Raw genomic sequence first — 23699 nt, forward strand, 5'->3', positions numbered from 1 at the left:
TGGCCTCCCTAGCTGTGTAATAGACAGAATACTTCATCTCCACACTTTCTGTCTCACATGGCTGGAGAACCAAATGAGAGGCCAGAAAGCAAAGGTCTGTGGGGCATGGGGTAGGGCTGGAACTGACAGGGAGAGTACCTGAGCAGGTGCTGGCATCTTGTGTCTCCTACAGAACTTGAACGTGGAAGACTTTTTGGATTTCTGCACCAGGAAGTGGAAGAAGCCCCACTGAAGACCTGTGCAGGGGGGGGCATACTTACTATCTAGCCATCATTACCCCCTCCCCTACCTGGAGATGTGGCCCAGTGTTAGACCGTAAGTCATTTTATTTTATTTTATTTTATTTTATTTTATTTTATTTATTTTGAGACGGAGTTTTGCTCTTTGTTGCCCAGGCTGGAGTGCAATGGCGCGATCTCGGCTCACTGCAGCCTCCGCCTCCCGAGTTCATGTGATTCTCCTGCCTCAGCCTCCCGAGTAGCTGGGATTACAGGCATGCACCACCATGCCCAGCTAATTTTTTGTATTTTTAGTGGAGACACGGTTTCTCCGTGTTGGTCAGGCTGGTCTCAAACTCCCAACCTCAGGTGATCTGCCCGCCTCGGCCTCCCAAAGCACTGGGATTACAGGCATGAGCCACCATGCCCGACCTGATAGTAAGTCATTTTAAATCAAGGAGGGTAAGGATGTCAAGCTTCTTTAATCTTGAAAATTATGATGCAATCAAGAAAGGATTAATTTTTTAAGCAGAGAAAAAGCTATATATACAAAGACATTCATTTTAGCAGTCTTTAATTTTTATTTTTTTTGGAGACAGAGCCTTGCTCTGTCACCCAGGCTGGCGTGCAGCGGCGCGATCTTGGCTCACTGCAATCTCCGCCTCCCGGCTTCAAGCGATTCTCCTGCCTCAGCCCCCCGAGTAGCTGGGATTACAGGCACCTGCCACCACGCCCAGCTAATTTTTTGTATTTTTAGTAGAGACAGGGTTTCACCATGTTAGCCAGGATGGTCTCGATCTCCTGATCTCGTGATCCGCCCGCCTCGGCCTCCCAAAGTGCTGGGATTACAGGCGTGACCCACCATGCCAGCCCCCGCCTCTCTCTCTTTTCTTTCTTTCTTTCCTTCCTTCCTTCCTTTCTTGACAGGGTTTTGCTCTGTCACACAGGCTGGAGTGCAGTGGCACAATCACTGCTCACTACAGTCTCGAACTCTTGGGCTTAAGCAATCCTCTCACCTCAGCCTCCTGAGTAGCTGGGATTACAGGCATGCACCATCACACCTGGCCTCCTGGCTAATTTTTGTATTTTTAGTAGAGATGGGGTTTCACCATGTTGGCCAGGCTGGTCTCAAACTCCTGACCTCAGGTGATCTGCCCGCCTCGGCCTCCCAAAGTACTGGGATTACAGGCATAAGCCACTGCGCCCAGCCCTGTAGCATTATTTCTAACAGCAAACAATTAGAAAAATTAGACACTGCCAATTCTGGTTTTTTTTTGAGATAGGGTCTCACACTGTGGTCCAGGCTGGAGTGCAGTGGCACTATCTTAACTCACTGCAACCTCTGCCTTCTGAATTCAGGTGATCCTCCCACCTCAGCTTCCCAAGTAGCTGGGACTTCAGGTGTGCATCACCACATCCAGCTAATTTTTGTATTTTTTTGTAGAGATGGGGTTTTGCCATGTTGGCCAGGCTGGTCTCAAATTCCTGGACTCAAGCGATCTACCCACTGTGGCCTCCCAGAGTGCTGGGATTACAGGTGTGAACCATCACCATCATACCTGGCCCAGAAACTGCCAATTCTTTTTTTTTTTTTTTTTTTTTGGAGACAGAGTTTTGCTCTTGTCGCCCAGGCTGGAGTGCAATGGCATGATCTCGGCTCACTGCAACCTCCGCCTCCTAGGTTCAAGTGATTCTCCTGCCTCAGCCTCCTGAGCAGCTGGGATTACAGGTGCCTGCCACCACGCCCTGCTAATTTTTTGTATTTTTAGTAGAGACGGGGTTTCACCATGTTGGCCAGGCTGGTCTCGAACTCCTGACCTCAGGTGATCAGCCTGCCTCAGCCTCCCAAAGTGTTGGGATTGCAGGCATAAGCCACCACGCCTGGCCTAGAAACTGCCAATTCTTAAGCAATGTAAGGGCATTTAGTATGTACCAGGCACTGAGCTGAGCAATTAAAATATAGAGTAAGAAAGAAGATCCTGCTTTACAAATAGATGGTAATAACAATAAATCCATAGCTTTTAATTCCAAGAATCTCAGTGAAAAAAATACCTTCATAAAATTGTACAATTATATTCAAGAATATCAGTCATAGCGTGCTATTTTAGGATAATCCAAGTCCCAGTTGAGGTTAAAACAAGACAAATATCTGTTCTAGTAAGTCCCACTTGCTCAGCCTATGTGGTCCCTCAAAATGTTCTCTTCACTGAGAATGGCCCAAGGGGCTGTTTCTCATACCTGAGCGACCTGACAGCAGATGCTGGCACAAACAGCGGGAACAGTGCCAGACTCGCACACACCAAGGCTTTGTGGAGAAGAGGGCCCACCAGGTGCTGCAAGGGATATGGGCAGAACTTCCTGGGAAAGATGGAAGGGAAAGCAAATGATAGGATCTAAGAAGGTCCCTCCTACCTCAGACAAGCTGGATTTGAGGCCAAGCTCTGTCACTTACATCCTGGAAGTATGACTTCGGGGGTTACAGGACCTGTCTAAGGATCAGATTCCTCATTCATAAAGCAGGTCTGTCATAAAAATCAAAATAGTAGTGCATGGGAAAATGTCTTGTGAAGTAGAACATACTATAAAATAGGAAGGATTATTGTATTGCTGATAGAAGTGAGGGATCAGTTAAGGGGAGGAACCAACACATATGGAGCACCTGGAGATTTACCCATGTCTCTCATCTAATCCTCCCTACAGCTCAGAAGCAACACTGCCTTTAGTGTACAATCATTTCTACTATGCTACTACCCCTCAGAAACTGAGGGTCAGTTGGAGAGGTTAGGTGCACAGTCTGAGGCCACATGGGAGTCTGGCAGAACTGCAATGTGAATCCAGGCTTGTCATGATTCCAAACTTTTTCCTTGATATTGTGCCACTTCCCGGGTTGGGAACCGAAAATTAGAACGGAGGGCTTGCTGGGCATCTGGAAAAATAGTGGGCGTGGGGAGGAGCAATGGGGCAGGAAATGCGACTCACCAGTGAAACTGTCATCCTGAGGCACAGGGCCCAGTAGGGAAAAGAAAGGAGAGAGCTATTATTAGGAGAGACTCCCAAAAGGAGCATTCCTGGGGTCTTTGCTTCAAATCAGCAAATTCTGAGCCCCATAGCTAATAGCCCATACCCTCTGGCTCTTATCTTCCCAGCTCCACCCTGTCCAGGCCCTCAGCGCAAAGGACTTTTGCTACCCCTTTCAGACTATGTAGAGGACACATCAAAGCTGCCACCAGAGCACAGGGACTGTGGAGGTAGCACAGGGCAGGCAGGGGAGTGGGGAGCTTTATGGCTGTGCCAGGCAGGTGTCCCTACCTGGCAGCGGCACCTTACCGTGTGGGAGGCCAGAGGACAGCGGGTGTTCCAGTAGGGCAGGTGGGGACAGCCAATCCCAGCAGAGTCAGATAGGTCGATGACTACCAGGAAGAGAGGCAGGAGCAGGGCTGCCGTTCTGGAGCTCCCCATGGGCTTCTGCGCAATTAGGGCTCCGGGAACATGGCTGCATGGCCTGAAGGTGGGTGGCAGGGCCTTGCTGTGCAGCAGCGAAGAACACAGTACCAGCAGGAGCCCTCGCCCCAGCCTGCCCTGGCCCCGCCCTGCCCGAAAGCTCCTCCTTGATCCCAACCAGCTAGCCAGGCCACATTCCTTCCCCTCCAAGTGGAGGGACTGAGGAAAGCTTGTGCCCCCAAAAACCCTACTGCCCCCCACCTGAAAGACAAGGGGTTCCTGCTGTGGCTGAGAAGTAACAGGAAAGGGGCTAGCATCAGGTTGGGGGACGCACCCATTTCTTAGCCCCTCCTACTCCTGAAACACACTGCAGACCTGACCCACCCATCAGCACACTCTGGAACTTGTGTCTCCCACAGACATGTGCTTCACCCCCTCACTTAGAGAATTAGTCGAGCTCTTAAGCACTACTCAGCACTGGGTGCTGGAGATACAGAGGTGACTGAGGCACCATTTAGAGTGGGGAAGAAAGAAAGCACTCTAGGATGCACATGAAGCCCATATGTACCCTGGCTTCCCACCTGGTTAACTCTCAGGACTATAGCCGAGTTCTCTCTACCCATGAGCCAGGTCCAGCTCTTCTAGGCAAAGGGCTCCATACCAAAGGGGCCTCTAACTTCAAGGACCCACTAGTCAGTACAGCCTGCTCAGGAAGCCCCAGAGCTCATAGCTGAGCCCTGGAGCAGAGGGAGCGGGCCCCACGCACTGACCTGGTTTCCTGTGGTTTCCGGTGCTGGAGAAAGGCTGACGAGGCTCCATCTTTGTGGGAACCCTCCCCATCATCCCACAGCTTCCTCCCCTTCATGGAGCATTTGAGCAGCTTCAGCCCTCACCTTGGTAACACACACATTGGAAAGAAAGTTTGGGGCACACCTACCAGGTCAAGGCATCTTTTTTTTTGTTTGAGACCTAGTCTCGATCTATCACCCAGGCTGGAGTGCCGTGGCGCAATCTCTGCTCACTGCAACCTCCACCTGCTGGGTTCAAGCGATTCTCTTGCCTTAGCCTCCCGAGTAGCTGGGAGTACAGGCACCTGCCCCATGCCTGGCTAATTTTTGTATTTTAGTAGAGACGGGGTTTCATCATATTGGCCAGGCTGGTCTCGAACTCCTGACCATGTGATCCACCCACCTCGGCCTCCTAAGTGCTGGGATTACAAGCGTGAGCCACTGCGCCCGGCCAAGGCATCTTGAGATTGTTATTGTCCTCCTGCAACTCAATCTAGACCACCTTTCAGTGGCCTAACCACAGCCTGCTTTCGGCCAATTCTATTCCTGTCTTTAGGTTCATTGTCTGAAGGCTGCATCCTACATTATCTAAAAGTACTCTCTAGCTTTTTGAGTTCATGAAAAGATAAAAACTCCTATTCTTTATGTTTCTCCAAGCCTAGCAGTAGATATTATGAAGTATGTGCTGTGTAATTGAATAAATGTCACAACCTCCGCCTCCTGGGTTCAAGTGATTCTTGAACTCTTGCCTTAGCCTCCTGAGTAGCTGGGATTACAGCTGTGCACCACTATGCCCAGCTAATTTTTGTATTTTTAGTAGAGACAGGGTTTTGCCACGTTGGCCAGGCTGGTCTTGAACTCTTGGCCTCAAGTGATCCATCTGCTTCAACCTTCCAAAGTGCTAGGATTATGGGCATGAGCCACTCTGCCTAGTCCCAATTCTCTATCATCCTATGGTCTTCCCTCACACAGCCTCATCTTCCTCTGCTCTTGGAACCCAAAAAGGTCTGCCTGACACAGACCCTAACACAGTATGCCTTTTGGCCTTGAAGCCCATCTCTGCAAACAAAACAGTAAGATCTGCAAGAAGGAAAGGGTGGTCTGGCCATACTAAGAATAGGTTAGAAAGCCTTCCCCCAAATTCTACCTAACTCACAGTGGTTTAGAGCTATATAAATAATGAGGTTTTTTTCTTTTCTTTTTTTTTTTTTTGAGACAGAGTCTCACTCTATCACCCAAGCTGGAGGACACTGGCACAATCACCACTTACTGCAACCTCAACCTCCTGGACTCAAGTGAATCCTCCCTTCACAGGCACACACCATTTTGCCTGGCTACATACACGGTCTGGCCATGGTGCTCAGGCTGGTCTCAAACTCCTGGCCTCTAGCAGTTATCCTGCCTCAGCTTCCCCAGGTGCTGGGATTACAGGTGTGAGCCACTGCGCCTGGCCAATAATGAGTTTTCTTTTTTTTTTTTGAGATGGAGTCTCACTCTGTTGCCCAGGCTGGAGTGCAGTGGGCCCAGGCTGGAGTGCAGTGGTGCGATCTTGGCTCACTGCAAGCTCCGCCTCCCAGGTTCATGCCATTCTCCTGTCTCAGCCTCCCGAGCAGCTGGGACTACAGGCACCCGCCACCTCACCCGGCTCATTTTTTGTATTTTTAGTAGAGACGAGGTTTCACCATGTTAGCCAGGATGGTCTCAATCTGCTGACCTTGTGATCCGCCCTCCTCGGCCTCCCAGAGTGCTGGGATTACAGGCGTGAGCCACCGCGCCCGGCCCAATAATGAGTTTTCTAATGCTGGAGGCATGAAGTGAGAAACTTGGCACTATTCCAAAACAATCCTTCTTCTTTACCCTTATCTTCTGATCTCTCACAGAGAAAATATTGGTTAATTGCTTCTGGTTAAGGTATGGGAGGAGAAGCAGAAAAAAAATGGAGATAAGAAGGAAGAGAGGAAGGAAAAAAGGAAGGAAGGAAAGAGGGAAGGAAGGAGGGAGGGAAGGAAGGGAGGGAGGGAGGAAGGAAAGAAGGGAGGCAGGGAGGGAAGAAGGGAGGGAGGAAGGGAGGAAAGAAGGAGGGAGGAAGAGGAGGAGAGGAAGGGAGGGAGGAAGAGAGGAAGGGAGGGAAGGAGGATGGGAGGAGAGAAGAGAGGGAACGAGGGAAGACAGGGAAGAAAAACAGCATTCCAGGACCCGCTGGAAAAGTAAAAGGAATAAAGATGAGGAAGAAAGGGGGAAAAGGAAAAGAAGGTGTGCATTTACTGTCTTGCTGGTTTACTTATTTATTGTAGAGACTGTTCCAAAAAGTATTTAAGGTAAGAAGCACAGGGGTGAATTCTGGCACAACCTAAGGAGGGGGAGGGATGGGATCAACATTTGCTGAAATCCTACTATCAGGCTCTGAGTCACGCATTTTGCCCAGTTTATTTTATTTGTACTACAACCCTTGAGTTCACAGTCTTATTACCCCATTTTACAGACTGCAAAACACTCAGGAAGATTAGGTAAAGTCCAAGCACACGCACCTAAGAGCTGAAGTCAGCCCCTCACTTGCTGACCTCTCTCCTACGCTTACGCTCTGGAGTTCCTCCCCACCCTTGCCCCCACCCCACATCGCCCCCTCCTGCTCGGTGCCTGGCCAGCTCAGGCAGCTTGCATCACAGTAAAGTAAAGCCAGAAAGAGTTTTAGGTCTGAGATTGGAAAAGTCATTCCCCTGACCCCTCCCCACCTGCTCCCGTCTCTCCAGGCATCCTACCTGCAAGAGGATGCTGTGAGGGGCAAAAACTGTCCCTTCCAGAGCTGGCAGGAAGCCTGTGAGTGCTGCTGACATGCACCTTGTGCACACACATCCCCTTTCTCTCTCTCATAGACACACATGCACACACACACACTAAACTTCACACCTGAGCTGGGGGAAGCCCCCAGAAGGCATGCAGGTACTTTCCCTGGAGTCAGTGGGAGAAAAGGGCTGCCAAGTCTACCAGTCAGCTTGCCAATAGATCAGAGAGCGCTGAGCACCACAGCACTGTGAGTTCAGAAATATGAGGCCTAGGAGATGGTGTCCTAAGAGGATGGGCCAGAAGACCTGGGTTCCCCTCCCTGCCAATTATTCCTCTCTGAGCCTCACTTTTCTCCTCTGGGGACTCACTGCTATGTCTTCTTGGCCTTTTCTGCCAGAACACACTACTTGGGGAGATCAGAGGGTTTCTGGACCCTGTAGTTCACAGAAGGTACTAAACTTAGCAGTGTGATACAATTGGCAGGGTTAACAATGTAAAGAAAGAAATGAAATTGTTGGAAAGAAAGGAAAGTAGATCTTATAATAATGAGTTACCAGACTTGTAGGAGAGTTGGGATTGTTTGGCAAGTGTCAACAAGGGAGGAGTAACTGTGGCTGGAATAGGAGGTGGCCAATTGGAGTAAAGGCAACAAAGGTGTGTTGTTGCCTTCAGCACAGAGGCCCTGTCTTCTTGGCAGGTGGCTAAGGCCTGTCTCATCTGTGGTTTGTGTCAAAATGAGCTGACCAAGACTTCACGATTAATGATTAATAGCCTTTACTTGGGGACAAAGCCAGGAGCTCAGGAAGTCCTGACAGGCCCCTGCACATGCTTAGTTTAGAGTGCACTGTAGGGACCTTGGGCAGCCATTTTTCTTGTCACCGCCTTATCTGTGCATGAACTCTGGTCAGACCATGGAGCAGTAGCTCCAGGTTCTTCCTGTAATGGCCAATTCCTAACGTTTACTGGGGCAACTCTGCTCACTGATAGGGAACCCTGGGCAGGAAGGCCCACCAATTAGATCAATGTACACCAACAGTGGGCAAGTATCCCTTCTTTACATCTGCTCTTACAGAAGCATCAACCTCCAGAATTCTGAGGCAAGAAATTATTGCTGAGAGGTAGAGACTCCCAATCTCAGTGAGGAAGCCAACACTGCTCATCAAGGGAAGGCATTCTGTTACTTATTAAACCCCTACTATGTAGCCTGTTCATACATATTATCTAAACCTCACAACAATCCTGGGGGTAGCTAAAATGATGCCCATGTGTCAGATCAAGAACAGAGGCTCAGGTTTCTTGCACAAGGCAAAAGTTAGTATAATGCCTGGCTGGAATTCCCACCTATGTCTGTCTAATATAAGAAACTGTTGGCTGGGCATGGTGGCTCATGCCTGTAATCCTAGCACTTTGGGAGGCCAAGGTGGGTAGATCACTTGAGGTCAGGAGTTCGAGACCAGCCTGGCCAACATGGTGAGACCCTGTCTCTACAAAAATACAAAAATTAACTGAGTGTGAAACAGAGGTTGCAGTGAGCTGAGATTGCACCATTGCACTGCAGCCTAGGCGACAGACTGAGTCTCAAAAAAAAAAGTGTTCATTCCATTATACCACATTGCCTTTCTAATGGCCTGCATGATCTCTAATCATTCCTTCAACTCCTATATTCTCTAGTCCTGTAAAGATTAGGAAATAAATAACCATCTTTCACATTTATATAATGATACATAGTTCATAAAGCACTTTCACAATATTTCAACTTTTTTTTTTTGAGACAGAGTCTCATTCTGTCGCTCAGGCTGGAGTGTGGTGGTGCGATCTCGGCTCATCGCAACCTTTGCCTCCTGGGTTCAAGCGATTCTCCTGCCTCAGCCTCCTGAGTAGCTGGAATTACAGGCACCCACCACCATACCCATTTGTATTTTTAGTGTAGATGGGGTTTCACCACGTTGGCTAGACTGGTCTCAAACTCCTGACCTCAAGTGATTCGCCTGCCTCGGCCTCCCAAAGTGCTGAGATTACAGGTATGAGCCACTGCGCCCGGCCACCTTATTTGATGTTTAAAACAATCTGTGGGCCGGGTGCGGTGGCTCACGCCTGTAATCCCAGCACTTTGGGAGGCCGAGGCGGGTGGATCACGAGGTCAGGAGATCAAGACCATCCTGGCTAACACAGCGAAACCCCGTCTCTACTAAAAACACAAAATATTAGCCAGGTGTGGTCGCGGGCGCCTGTAGTCCCAGCTATTCGGGGGGCTGAGGCGGGAGAATGGCGTGAACCTGGGAAGCGGAGTTTGCAGTGACCCAAGATTGCGCCACTGCACTCCAGCCTGGGCGACAGAGCGAAACTCCATCTCAAAAAAAAATAAAAAAATAAAAAAATATAAAAAAATAAAACAATCTGTGAAATAGGGAGGGCTGATTTTAGTCCTATGATTGGTAGGTGCATTGGTACTTGAACATATCTTCTGATTCAAATAATGTTCTTTCTACTAAACCAAGATTCAACAAGGGAATCCTGTTTGCTTCAGGGAACACTACAACCATCAGGCAGGAAAAGGTGATAGGAAAGGTCCACAAAAGCAAAATTCCAACAACCTAACAAGCAGAAAACTAACATAAACCAAATGGTTTTGGTTTGTTTGCATTGTTGACAATAATTTTCATAATGGGTCTTTGATGGTACTCTTAAGTCCATAAAGTACCATTCCAATAACCAAAGAAATTTCAAACTATTTGCATCCCAGTTTTTAAAAAATGAGCAATCTGTGTCTGGTGCACATACTAACTCCATTATCCATACATTTCCATCTACTACTGCTCTCCAAATTCTATCTCTACTTCAGTTTGGTTCTATCCTGTGAAATACACCCTGACTTTAGTTTACAATAATTCTGTCAACAATTGCATGTGAGGCTGGGCACAGTAACTCACATCTGTAATCCCAGCACTTTGGGAGGCCAAGGCAGGATGATCACCTGAGGTCAGGAGTTCAAGACCAGTCTGGCCAACATAGTGAGACCCTGTCTCTATTAAGAATACAAAAATTAGCCAGGCATGGTGTCCCACGCCTGTAATCCCAGCTACTCAGGAGGCTGAGGCAGGAGAATCGCTTGAACCTGGGAGGCAAAGTTGCAATGAGCCCAGATCGAGCCACTGCACTTCAGCCTAGGGAACAGGGCAAGACTGTCTCAAAAAAAAAAAAAAAATTAGGCCAGGCACGGTGGCAGGCACCTGTAATCCCGGCTACTAGGGAGGCTGAGGCAAGAGAAACGCTTGAACCCGGGAGGCGGAGGTTGTAGTGAGCCGAGATCATGCCACTGCACTCCAGCCTGGGTGACAGAGTAGTACTTTGTCTCAAAAAAAAAAAAAAAAAAAAAATTAAAAAAATTGCATGTTTTTCACACCTCTTGCGCAGTACCTAAAAGCAGTAAAATAAGAACTCGAAGAAAGAATTCATGTTCCTTGAAGGAACCAGAAAGCTCAAGAACTACCATGTTAACTGGGCCTTAAAGGATAATTAATAAAGCAGTATAAAAATAGAAAAGGGATATTTTTAAGCAAAGGAAACTGGGAAACCATGAAACCTACATGGGGATCCCTAAGAGGTTTAGTTGACTAAGACAGCATGAGACTGGGAGTATTGGGAGATAATGCACGACTGGTGGATTGGGACTTTGGAAACCTCAGAGCTTAAGGCATTTAAGTTGCACTAAAGATCATACTAGGGATTAATGATCATGGAACAGATGATCCAGAGCTGTACTCTTGGTATACTCACTTGAACAAAGGGATGCAGGAAGAGGAATGGGTAAGAGGCAAAAAGACGAAGGTCTGTTTGGGACATACTTATTTTGAATCTAAAGGAAGAGGTTTCAGAGTTGTAAGTACTGCCAGCCAGGCACGATGGCTCACACCTGTAATACAAGCACTTTGAGAGGCTGAGGCAGGAGAATCGCTTGAGCCTGGTAGGTAGAGGCAAGCCAAGATGGTGCTACTGCACTCCAACTTGGGTGAGGGGAATGAAACCCCGCCTTAAAAAAAAAAAAAAAGGCTGGGCATGGTGGCTCATGCCTATAATCACAGCAATTTGGGAGGTTGAGGAGGGCGGATCATGAGGTCAGGAGATCGACAGCATCCTGGCTAACATGATGAAACCCTGTCTCTACGAAAAATACAAAAAAATTAGCCGGGCGTGGTGGTGGGCGCCTGTAGTCCCAGCTACTTGGGAGGCTGAGGCAGGAGAATGGCATGAACCCGGGAGGCGGGGCTTGCAGTGAGCCGAGCTAGCGCCACTGCACTCCAGCCTGGGTGACTGAGCAAGACTCCATCTCAATTAAAAAAAAAAAAAAAAAAGTGACTCAGTAATGACTAAGTACATACACAATGTTTATAGAACAAAATAATGACTACAACTCTGGAGAGGGCAGAGCTCTGCAGTTACAGTTCTGGGCATCATCCAGAGACAATAAAATCAAGTGCAAAGAGACACATTATCTTTCATGCAATCAATACTGTTTCAGAATTTTAGGTGTGAAAGGGCCTTTAATCACAAATCTCTCCCTTCCTGTTTTTAATGTACTTGCTCCACATCATATTATGTTCACTGTTTCACATGAATAACAAGTTTCTACTAGATTGTAAATCCCTATAAACAGAGGTACTTTAAAATTCTTTTAGATGCCATTATACAGTAGTAGACTCAAAACTGATACTCAGTTAACACTGAATGATAAATGTGAATATCCAACTAAAAGAAGAGCCCAAAACCTAAGTTAGATAAATGAGAATGGACTATTTCATAGACGGAGAGATTAAATGTCTGGCCCATAGTTCTTACCAATCAGCTGTAGGTTAGAACTATGACTTAGGTTCCCCATACCCAGTCTACTTCTCTATGGCCACTGCTAGGTTTCTCAAGGAGCTTCTACCCATCATCTCCTAGTGTCTAAGGCCACACCTTTCAAGCAACACACCTTTCACACTCTATCAAGCCCCAAACACAAAGCACAGTGTGGGCAGGGCCGTCTTTATTGAGGTTTTTAATTAAAATGCTTTGCAGAAGAGACCACAGCCTGCCAAGGGAGCAGCTTCCCAAATGTTTCCTGACCCATGACCTAGAGATGAAGTAATTTGATTTATTCCCTATTTCCTTCAGTCTCAATGGCTAAGGGGTAATGGATGAAAATGGGGAGAATGACTGAGTGGAGGCAAGGATGAAGCTCATTCTTAAAGAAAAACCTCAAAGTTCAACTTCAAACAGCTGAAGTTTGTTTCATAGCCGTTGGTCACCCAGTTCTAGCCAACCAGGAATAAATTATAGTTTTGCCACCTCAGCAGATGGCAACAGGAGCTTTCCAGAACTTTGGCCTGGTCTGCATCAGGTACCAACATCACAGCTGCTAAAATCACCAGAAGGGATTTTAGGACCGCTGTACTAGTGTCCTTTTATTCAATGGGAAGTCCAGGCTTCACCCCAAAGAGCAGTCCATCAGGCTTCATTTATGCTTCTTCTCTTGTGTGCTGGTGAACCAAGAGTCTAGAAGCTTCTTGCTGTAGTACAACTGCCAGGCATGCACTTGGACTGCCAACACCAACACCAGATACATGACGGAAACGGCAGAAAAACCAAAGAGGAAACGGTAGGCCTTGCCATGGCGGTAGAGCTGCTGTGCAGCAGGGAACATCTCCATGCTGCCATAAATGAGTGGAGCGATGGAAAAGAGTCCCATGCTGATCATGGAGAGCACCAGGTAGCTAATGTTGTTGCGGGGAAAGGAGAGAAGGCCCAAGAGAGAGGGCAAAATGCTCAGCAAATATGGGTATTCCCACTGATAGGGCATGGCCACCTGATCATGTGACAAGAGCCTCAGGTGTCCCACACTCATCTTGGCAACCAGCAGCAGCCATATGACCAGATGTACGTAGATCAGCTTCTTGATTTCATACTTCAGGGTCACACTGTGGGGCAGAGCAGAGGGAGAAGTATCTTTCAAATTTTTCTTACCACCAACTATATGCCAGGCAACTGTACTGGACACTGGGATACAAATTTGAATAAAACAGCCTAGAAGCCAGGCACAAAGAACAGAGGAGGAAAAAGTAATTAGAAAATGAAGTGAAAAAGTTCTAGTAAATGTATGTTCCCAGATATATGGGATCACAGGAAGGAGGAATCAACTCTGCCTGGCATGGAATGTCAGAGATGGCTATCTAGAGGCAGGTGATATCTGAACTAGGCTCAGGAATGAGTGAAGATGGGCATCCCATGCAGGAGCATGCAGGCAAAAAGGCCCAAGTATCTGTGTTCCAGGAAAGCAAGTGGTTACGTGTGGCAGGAACATATCGTTAGCGGGAGACAGGTAGTGGGATACGAATCGCAAAGACTATGAGAGTTAAAGGCAGAAGAGGCTGGGCATGGTGGCTCACAACTCTAATCCAAGCACTTTGGTAGGCTGAAGCAGGAGGACTGCTTGAGCTCAGGAGTTTGAGACCAGCCTGGCAACAAAATGAGACCCCATCTCTATAAAAAAAAATAACAATACTAACAATAAAAAGGCAGGGCCTGGTGCAGTGGCTCACGCCTGTAATCTCAGCACTTTGGGGGGCCGAGGCGGGCTAATCACGAGGTCAGGAGATCGAGACCATCCTGGCTGACACGGTGAAACCCCGTCTCTACTAAAAATACAAAAAAAATTAGCCGGGCGTGGTGGCAGGCGCCTGTAGTCCCAGCTACTCGGAAGGCTGAGGCTGAGAATGGCGTGAACCCGGGAGGCGGAGCTCACAAGTGTGCTGAGATCGCGCCACTGCACTCCAGCCTGGGCGACAGAGCGTGACTCCGTCTCAAAAATAAATAAATAAATAAATAAATAATAAGGCAGAAGGGTAGCTCAGAGCTGTGTTTAGCAAGAGGACTCTGCACCATAGGATTAAAGCCTGAAGGGAGAAGGTATTGGCAGAGAGGAAAGGTACTCAGGCTGCCCATACTTCTCCAGCTAGATTTTTCATCCAAAGGAAGTACATACTTATCTTATTCCTCTAATTCTCTCACGTCCCAGATGTATCCTCCTCATATCCCTAAGGGCAATGTTTCTACTCTGGGCTGGCATGAAAAAACCTGCTTAAGTTGTGAGGCCCCCCTTCAGCCGGGGCCTCGAGATGTGAAAGAAATGAGAGTTCAAAGAGCTTGTCATTCTTCAAAACTCTGGAAAGAAAGATGTGAAGAACATCCTGGGAGAGGTCAATGGATTTAAGGAAGTAAAAATTTTAAAATTTTTATTTAAAATATTTATTGTAGAAAATGTGGAAAGGTTGAAAAAAAAAAAAAAAACCGTCTCCCCTAGACTTCAAGCTCCATGAAGGCAGGGAAGTTTTTTTTTTTTTTTTTTTTTTAATAAAATTGTTCATTGAAGGTATAACATGCATACAAAGACCATGTCTGCTTTTGCTCACTATTATAACCTAGTGTCTGGCAGTGTATGATATTTGGAAGCTCAGTATTTGTCGAACTAGTAATCGAATGTAGAAATACCCCTTACGTGGGAGTGTTTATAAAATTCATTTTAGGCAAGGCATCCTTAGGAAAGGCTGCCTTTTACTGTCTATATCCCCCCAAACGGCCCAAAATATAACATCTACCAAATAATACGTGATAGGCCCTTATGCTACTTTCTTTACACGAATTACTGATTAATCTTTCACCAAAACCTAAAAGGCAGATTATTCTCTCCCTCTACAGACGAGGAAGGTGAGGCTCAAATTATAAATTCGGTTTCGAAGGTGATACAGCGGGGCCAGCAACGACGTGACTCGGGAGCCCACGCAGGGCGGGAGCCCACGCGGGGCTGGATCCCCTCAAGGCACCGGGCAGATTGAGGGGTGGAGCTCGCAGGGGCCACGGGGCTTTCCAGGATGGGGGACAGGCCTGAAGCCGTCACGGGAGGAGGAGACTTGGCAGGTGAGCCGGGGCTGGCTGGGGAGCAAGACCCTGAGGCCGGGCGGACGTCGCCTCCGAAGCCCCGCAGGCTCCAGCAGGGGAGAAAGCCTCCGTGCTCCTCGCCTCACTTCATACCTCATCTGGTAGTGCATGGCGACGCGCTCCCGGTGCTGAAAGTCGCTGCCGTCGGTGCCGGCCGCTCGCGGGCCTGCTCGAGACGCCATTGTGCCTGCCCAGAACCCCCGAAACCCTCACGCAGACCTGGTACCGCAACGACAGCGCCAAACGACCCAAGGACCCTATTTGCTCCGCCGCAGCCGCGCGGCTCTGTGAAGAGAACTTCCGGCCCCTCTGTCTCTGGAGGACCCACTCTGTGGTCGCCCCTCTCCGCGCAGGCGCCCTCGTTCCCTCTCGCCCCCGCCCAGCCCAGCCCCGCCTCCCGTGGAGCGCGCAGGAAATTAATCCCCAGCCTCTTTTGCTGGCGCCCAGAGGCCTCTTAACGCTTTTACTTTCTTAAGACGTAATATCAGTTTAGGATACCTCTGTCCACACTTTAAAGAGAGGGAAACTGATACATTCTGTGACTTTCCCTGGAGCACACATCATTCACACAGTCTCATGCCTTTAATCCCAGCACTTTGGGAGGCCGAGGTGGGTGGATCACTTGATGTTAGGAGTTCAAGACAAGCCTGAGCAACATGGTGAAATCCCGTCTCTACTAAAAATACAAAAATTAGCCGGGTGTGGTGGCGGGTTCCTGTAATCCCAGCTACTTGGGTGGCTGAGGCAGGAGAATCGCTTGAGCCAGGGAGGCAGGGGTTGCAGTAAGTGGAGATTGTGCCACTGCATTCCAGCCTGGGGGACAGAGTGCAGAGTGAGACTCTTGTCTCAAAATAAGTTTCTCACATTTAATCATTGCAAGGAGAAAAAGGGAACCTCTCAGGAAATCTGGCTTGTCCCCCTCAACCAAATAGTTAATTTGATCAAAAATGAGATAAACTGATATCTTGTGCCTCTTTTAATAGACTGAGGATACAGCATCACTTCTATGATGTTTCTGCCAAAAATACCTAACTGAATCTAATCATGAAGAAATTACATAAATCCAGACGGAGGGACATTCTAGAAGAGAGCTGGACTGTACTCTTCAAAAATGTCAAGGCCATGAAAGAAAAATTATTTCCAAATAAACTTTATCTGTAGAGACAAAGTAGAATGACCATTGCCAGAAGCTTGAGGGGTGGACAGAGAATGGGGAGCTAGTGTTTAATTGGTACAGAGCTTCAGTTTGGGAAGATGAAAAAAGTTCTAGAGATGGATGGTGGTGCTGACTGCACAACTATATGTATGTGCTTAATGCCACTGAACTGTACACTTAAAAATGATTAACATAGTAAGTTTTATGTTATGTGCATTTTACCACAATAACAAAATACTAAGCAAAACTTTAAAGAAAGATGTTATCCGAATAAAGAAAAAAAGAAAGAAAAAAGCATGTATAGTGAGCATCCACTATGCACCAGGATGCTCTGCTATGACCTGGGGACACAGAAGTAAACATGGTCCATTTCCCCTGAGGAATGACAGCCCAGTCAGGGGAAGAACTTGTACCCATGAAGCTAAGAAATACAAGAAAACACAAGAGGCTGAGGGAGGAAAAATGAGGTCTCTTTCCCTGACCTGGAGGTTTAGGAAAGTCTCTCTGGAGTGGCAGCAATTGGACTGACGTCTGAAGCCTGAGTGGGAATTAGCTAAAGAGGTGGGGAACAGAAGAGCTTTTCAGGCAGAGGGAACAGCACGTGGGAAGGCCCCAAATCCAGAGAGCACTTGGCTATTCAAAGAACTGAGAAACTTAAGAGTGACTGGAGCATTTGGAGGGTTCAGTAAAGCGTTAAGTCATTATCCCAGGGGGTTTGGGGAACCACTAAAAGGTTTAACCAGGAAAATGACACAGTGCTGCATTTTTAAAAGATAGGTCTGGGTGGGGGCACAGTGCCTTAAGCCTGTAATCTCAGCACTTTGGGAGGCCAAGGCAGGAGATCAGCCTGGGCAACATAGTGAGACTCCCATCTCTACAAAAATAAAAAATAAAATAATATTAGCTGGCATGGTGGTGCATGCCTGTAGTCCAGGCTACTCGGGAGGATGAGGTGGGAGAATCATTTGAGACCAGGAGTTCAAGGTTACAGTGAGCCATGATTATACCACTGCACTCCATTCCGGGCAACAGAGCAAGACACTGTCTATAAATAAATATAGATAGATAGATCTAGTTGCTGTGTAGAGAATGGCTTGCAGGGGCCAAGGGTGAAGCAGAGGAATCACTTGAAGGCTACTGCAGTAATTCAGGCAATCCTAGGGGTGGCTTGGGCTAGGAGGTGGCAATGGACAGAGAGGAACGGATTTGAGTTCCTTGGGATTTAACATCTGTAGGTGGGTAACAAGAGCACATATGGCCAGGCGCGGTGGCTCAAGCCTGTAATCCCAGCACTTTGGGAGGCCGAGGCGGGCACATCACGAGGTCAGGAGATTGAGACCATCCTGGCTAATCCGGTGAAACCTCATCTCTACTAAAAATACAAAAAAATTAGTCGGGCGTGGTGGTGGGCGCCTGTAGTTCCAGCTACTTGGGAGGCTGAGGTAGGAGAATGGCGTGAACCCGGGAGGCGGAGCTTGCAGTGAGCCGAGATCACGCCACTGCACTCCAACCTGGGCGACAGAGCAAGACTCTGTCTCAAAAAAAAAAAAAAAAAAGAGCACATATGACCAGCAAGGGGCTCACACTAGGAAGGGAGTCTGTGTGGCTGGGATCTGAGAAAGGCAAGCAAGAAATCGGCAACATTGGCCGGGCACGGCTCACACCTGTAATCCCAGCACTTTGGGAGGCTGAGGTGGTGGATCACTTGAGGTCAGGAGTTCAAGACTAGCCTGGCAACATGGTGAAACCCTGTCTCTACCAAAAGAAATACAAAAATTATCAGGGTGTGGTAGTGCATGCCTGTAGTCCCAGCTACTTGGGAAGCTGAGGCAGGAGAATCTCTTGAACCCGGGAGGCGAAGGTTGCAGTGACCTGAGATCACACCACTGCACTCCAGCCTGAGCAACAGAGTGAGACCCTGTCTCAAATTTTAAAAAAAATAATAAGAAGAAAAAAGGCTGGGCACAGTGGCTCACACCTGTAATCCCAACACTTTGGGAGGCTGAGGCGGGCAGATCACGAGGTCAGGAGATCGAGACCAGCCTGGCTAACACGGTGAAACCCCGTCTCTACTAAAAATACAAAAAATTAGCCGGGCGTGGTGGCATGTGCCTGTAGTCCCAGCTACTCGGGAGGCTGAGGCAGGAGAATCGCCTGAACCCAGGGGGCAGAGGTTGCAGCGAGCAGAGATCATACCGTTGCACTCCAGCCTGGGTGACAGAGTGAGAGAAAAGAAATCAGCAACATTTATTGAGTACCTACTCTATGCTAGGCATATTCACACACGTGAACTCATTCTCTTTTTCCAATACCCTTGGAAATAATTACTTTTGTTATCATTATCTTACACAAGGGAAAATTAAGGCTCAGAAAAGGGAAGTGACTTGCCCAGGATCACGCAGCAATAGCACTATAAGAACTCAGACCAAAGTGACCCTAGGGCTGGAGGATTTTTACTACCAGATCTATTACTGTCCTGTTTAAGGGATAATGGTTCAGGACCCACTGAGGGATAACTAAGAGGGTTCAGGACCTCTGGGGAAATGGGCCAGGAATATTTGTCACCTCCCCCTAGGCTCTCTAGAATGTCTTTCTTTGCCCTGTGGAAATCCTGCTGACCCTTTAGGACCCATCTTACTGCACCAAGGATCACCTGCTTCCATATTAGTTCTCATCGTTTTTGCTGTCTGTGAAGCCTGGTCTAGAACCATCTGTGATAGACTCATCCAGGATGCTTGTTAAAAACACAGATTTCTGGGCCCCACCCTAACCCAAATGAATCATTCCCCAAAGCTGGGCCTAAGAATATCTTTTTAGTTTAAAATGTTGACTAGGTAATGCATTTACATGGTTCAAAAACCAAACAATAAGCTGGCTGTGGTGGCATGTACCTGTAGTCCCAGCTACTCATGAGGCTGAGGTGGGAAGATCGCTTGAGTTCAGGAGTTTGAGGCCAGCCTGGGCAACATGATGAGACCCTGAGCATGGTGGCTCATGCCTTTAATCCCAGCACTTTGGGAGGCTGAGGCAGGAGGATTGCTTGAGTCCAGGAACTCGAGATCAGCCTGGGCGACATAGCAAGAACCTATCTCTAAAAATAAAATTAGCCAGGCAGGATGGCATATGTCTGTAGTCTCAGCTACTCAGGAGGCTGAGATGGGAGGATCGCTTGAGCCCAGCAGGTTGAGGCTGCAGTGAGCCATGATTACACCATTGCACTCCAGCCTGGGCAACGGAACAAGACCCTGTCTCAAAAAGAAAATACAAATGGTCATATGGAAAGGATGCTAATGCAAAGGCATAGCTGTTTAGAGCAGAGGTTCATAACTGTTTTTGTGCCATGAATTTCCTCAGCAGCCTGGGGAAGCTACAGACTCTCAGAATGATATTTTTATTTTTTATTTAATTAACTATTTTTTTTTGAGACAGGGTCTTGCTCTGTTGCCCAGGCTGGAGTGCAGTGGTACCATCATGGCTCACTGAGCCTTGACCTCCTGGGCTCAAGTGAACCTCCTGCCTCAGCCATGCGAGTAACTTGGATTATAGGCATGCACCACTATGCCTGGCTTATTTTACATATTTTGTAGAGATGGGGGTCTTGCTATGTTGCCCAGGCTGGTCTCAAATTCTTGGCCTCAAGCAAACCTCCTGCCTTAGCCTCCCAAAGTGCTGGGATTACAGGCATGAGCCACCACACCCTGCCTTATTTTATTTATATTTTTAGAGACAGGGTCTTGCTCAGACTGAAGTGCAGTGGTACAATCATGGCTCACTACAACCTTGAACTCCTAGGCTCAAGGGGCCCTCCCACCTCAGCCTCCTGAGTAGCTGGGATGTGTGCCACCACACCCAGCTAATTTTTGTATTTTTTGTAGAGACAAGGTCTTACTATGTTGCCCAGGCTGGTCTTGAACTCCTGGCCTCAAGCAATACTCCTGCCTCGGCCTCACAGACTGCTGGGATTACAGGTGTGAGCCACTGTGCCCTGACCCTGCCTTGTTTTGACTGAACAATATATCTTGACTGTTTTCTCCAGATCATAAAGAAACATAAAGAACATCCTTACTCTTTTTTTTTTTTTGAGATGGAGTTTCACTGTTGTTGCCCAGGCTGGAGTGCAGTGGTACATTCTCGGCTCACTGCAACCTCTGCCTCCCGGGTTCAAGCGATTCTCCTGCCTCAGCCTCCTGAGTAGCTGGGACTACAGGCGCCCACTACCACGCCTGGCTAATTTTTTTGTATTTTTTTAGTAGAGACGGGGTTTCACCATGTTAACCAGGATGGTCTTGATCTCCTGACCTCATGATCCGCCTGCCTTGGCCTCCCAAAGTGCTGGGATCACAGGCATGAGCCACCGCGCCTGGGCATTAATTTATATGTAGATAGAGTAGGGAGGAAAGAATGAGAGAGAAAGAGAGAGACTAGCTTCTTGTCTGTGATATTAGTTTGAATATACAGTATTTTCCCTATTTATTTTATGTCTTTTGACTTTTTGTTCATGGTGTTATAAATTTAACATGCAGAATATATTTTTAAATTTAGCGGCTTCTCAATTTTGAGTCTTAGCTACAGTCCTTTTCCAATCCAAGGTGTCCCAGATGATTTTCATGCACTACAGAGTTTGAGAACCATGCTTAGACATTGCCTTTCTCACTGGAATGTGAATTCCCCAAAGGCAGGGACAAGAACTAAGTCATCCATGTCCCCAGCAGCTCATAGTGTCTGGCATAGTGTAAAAATTTCAATGCCTGTAATCCCAGCATTTTGGGAGCTCGAGGCGGGAAGATCGCTTGAGCCCAGGAGTTCGAGACCAGCCTGGGGAACATGGCAAAACTCCATCTCTATTAAAAGAAAAAAGAAAAAAAAATTAAAAAGAAAGAAATGCTGGTTGAATAGATAAATTCCAATGGAGCCAAAACCATCTCCCTCTCTTAATCACTATGAAGAATCCCCGGGTTTATCCTTCATCCCCAGACAGTGCTCTCTGGCTTTAGCTCGTGGTTATCTTTGTCTTTCTGTGTCTGGTTTTCTGTCAGGGCCAGACCTCTCCTGAGTCATCTATTGGCCTATCTATCTCAGGACACCAAGTACACAGTGTAATAAATATTTGAGCCATGATTGTTGAAGGGAGGGGCCCCGACTCTTTCTCCAGAACCTCTTCCCTAAAGGGTTTTGCTTGTACCTTTCTCCTGGCTGTTGGTCTGTCCTTAAGTTTAAGTTATTTGTGTTCCTGTCTCCTCACTCTCTCTTCATGCTCCCTTCTCAAATCCTTTGCAATGATGTTTCCTTTGTCTCGATCATCCCCCAGGATTTAGTCAGGATTTACCTCAAAGCTCACCTCCTTGGAGGCATTTCTTGAACGCACAGGCCAATCTAACTCTCCAGCTGTTGTTATTATATCACCTTGTTTTGTTTTCTTCCCAGAACATCATTATCTGAAATTATTTTGTTTATTTGCATATTTATTCATGGTCTGAGTTCCCACCTTCCTCAGGAATGTCAGCTCCTTGAAGTGTGGGACAAGGCTGTCTTGTTTCCTGTTGTATTCTTAGCCCCAGAAGGACTGGCATATAGTAAGTGCTTAATAAATATTTGCTGAATGAATGAATGATGGTTGCCTGAGAGCCCCTCCAGGGAAGGATTTAGATCTAAATTATAACAATTTCCATTTATTGAGCTCTAAGGATGCACTAGACTCTGTAGCAAGTACATTTCATGATTATCTCATTTAATCTTCATGGAAACCAGATTCAGTAGAGCTATTTTTATCCCCAGTTGTTGGATCAAACTGAAGCTTAGAGAAGTTAGCTCACACAGCTAGCGCTAGACCACTGGTTCTCAAAGTGGGCTCCCTGAGCAGCCATGGATTCTGAATCACCTGAGAACCTTTAGTAATGCAAATTCCTAGGCACCACCCCAGACTTACTAAGTGAGAAATTCTGGGGTGGGGCCTAGCAATCTGAATTTTAACAAATCTGCCAGCTGATTCTGATGCACCAAAGTGTGAAAAACCCTGTGTTAAAAGAAAGATGAGGTTAAACATTTTTTAGAAAACACAGCTTTCTTGAGACAGAATTCACATCACCCACTCAAGTGTACAAGTCAATGATTTCTAGTATATTTACAGGGTTGTGCAACCATCACTGAAATAGTTTGTAATTAATAGGTTAAAAAAAAAAAAAGAAAGAAACCTGGCCGGGCACGGTAGTCCATGCCTGTAATCCCAGCACTTTGGGAGGCAGAGGCAGGCAGATCACTTGAGGTCAGGAGTTCGAAACCAGCCTGGCCAACATGGTGAAACCTTGTCTCTACTAAAAATACAAAAATTAGCTAGGTGTGGTGGCACGCGCCTGTGGGAGGGGGAGTTTGCTGTAAACTGAGATTGCGCCATTGCACTCCAGCCTGGGTGACATAGCGAGACTCTGTCTCAAAAAAAAAAGTAAAATAAAAGAAGGCCGGGCGCGGTGGTTCACGCCTGTAATCCCAGCACTTTGGGAGGCTGAGGCAGGCAGATCACGAGGTCAGGAGATCGAGACCATCCTGGCTAACACGGTGAAATCTCGTCTCTACTAAAAATACAAAAAAATTAGCCAGGCATGGTGGCAGGCACCTGTAGTCCGAGCTACTGGGGAGGCTGAGGCAGGAGAATGGCGTGAACCCGGGAGGCGGAGCTTGCAGTGAGCCGAGATCCTGCCACTGCATTCCAGCCTGGGTGACAAAGCAAGGCTCTGTCTCAAAAAAAAAAGAAAGAAAGAAAAGAGAAAAGTCCGGGCACGGTGGCTCATGCCTGTAATCCCAGAACTTAGGGACGCCCAGGCGGGCGGATCATGAGGTCAGGAGATCGAGACCATCCTGGCTAACACGGTGAAAACCTGTCTCTACTAAAAATACAAAAAATTAGCCGGGCGTGGTGGCGGGTGCCTGTAATCCCAGCTGCTCTGGAGGCTGAGGCAGGAGAATGGCGTGAACCCGGGGGGCAGAGCTTGCAGTGAGCAGAGATCGCGCCACTGCACTCCAGCCTGGGCGACAGAGCGAGACTCCCGTCTTAAAAAAAAGAAAAAAAAAAAGAAAACCCTAAAAGAAACCCTGTACTAATTAGCAGCCACTCCCCATTCCCCTCCCATCCCCTACTCCCAGACCGAAGCAACCACTAACCCCATTTTGTCTTTTTTTTTTTTTGAGGCGGAGTCTCCCTCAGTCGCCCAGGCTGGAGTGTAGTGGTGCAATCTCAGCTCACCGCAAGCTCTGCCCCACGAGTTCATGCCATTCTCCTGCCTCAGCCTCCCGAATAGCTGGGACTACAGGAGCCTGCCACCACGCCCGGCTAATTTTTTGTAT

General features: G+C 47.6%; 2 protein-coding genes across 4 annotated transcripts in view; both read right to left on the reverse strand.

Moving 5' to 3' along the window:
* Positions 1–23699, reverse strand: part of IL17RE (interleukin 17 receptor E) — a 45517-nt gene that overhangs the window by 9278 nt on the left and 12540 nt on the right. Inside the window, exons 2-6 of one of the 2 annotated variants that reach the window (XM_030802048.1) lie at positions 4430–4552; positions 3546–3744; positions 3198–3213; positions 2457–2576; positions 139–236 (exon numbers count right to left, since the gene is read on the reverse strand). In XM_030802048.1, the coding sequence (XP_030657908.1) occupies positions 139–236; positions 2457–2576; positions 3198–3213; positions 3546–3744; positions 4430–4524 (528 nt within the window). In that variant the 5' untranslated portion in view covers positions 4525–4552. Of the gene's footprint in view, positions 1–138; positions 237–2456; positions 2577–3197; positions 3214–3545; positions 3745–4429; positions 4553–23699 lie in introns of those variants that run through there. The other variant, XM_030802049.1, reaches the window with a different exon arrangement.
* JAGN1 (jagunal homolog 1) lies at positions 11753–15536 on the reverse strand. 2 transcript variants are annotated; one of them, XM_003264955.2, is made up of 2 exons: positions 15299–15536; positions 11753–13188 (listed from the first exon to the last, which is right to left on the reverse strand). In XM_003264955.2, exons 1-2 carry the CDS (start codon positions 15385–15387, stop codon positions 12726–12728), a joined length of 552 nt encoding a protein of 183 aa, XP_003265003.1. In that variant the 5' UTR covers positions 15388–15536; the 3' UTR covers positions 11753–12725. The 2 variants fall into 2 exon arrangements, with proteins under 2 accessions (XP_003265003.1, XP_030657936.1); XM_030802076.1 differs by lacking the exon at positions 15299–15536 and adding an exon at positions 14253–14550.

The sequence above is a fragment of the Nomascus leucogenys genome, chromosome 21, assembly GCF_006542625.1.
Source record: "Nomascus leucogenys isolate Asia chromosome 21, Asia_NLE_v1, whole genome shotgun sequence".
NCBI lineage: Eukaryota > Metazoa > Chordata > Mammalia > Primates > Hylobatidae > Nomascus > Nomascus leucogenys.

Excerpts from the sequence above, each read along its gene's own strand:
- JAGN1 (XM_003264955.2), bottom strand. The coding sequence starts at position 15,387 with ATGGCGTCTCGAGCAGGCCCGCGAGCGGCCGGCACCGACGGCAGCGAC. Across the intron at positions 13,189-15,298 it reads GCCATGCACTACCAGATGAG|TGTGACCCTGAAGTATGAAA; the intron begins GTATGAAGTGAG and ends TCTGCCCCACAG.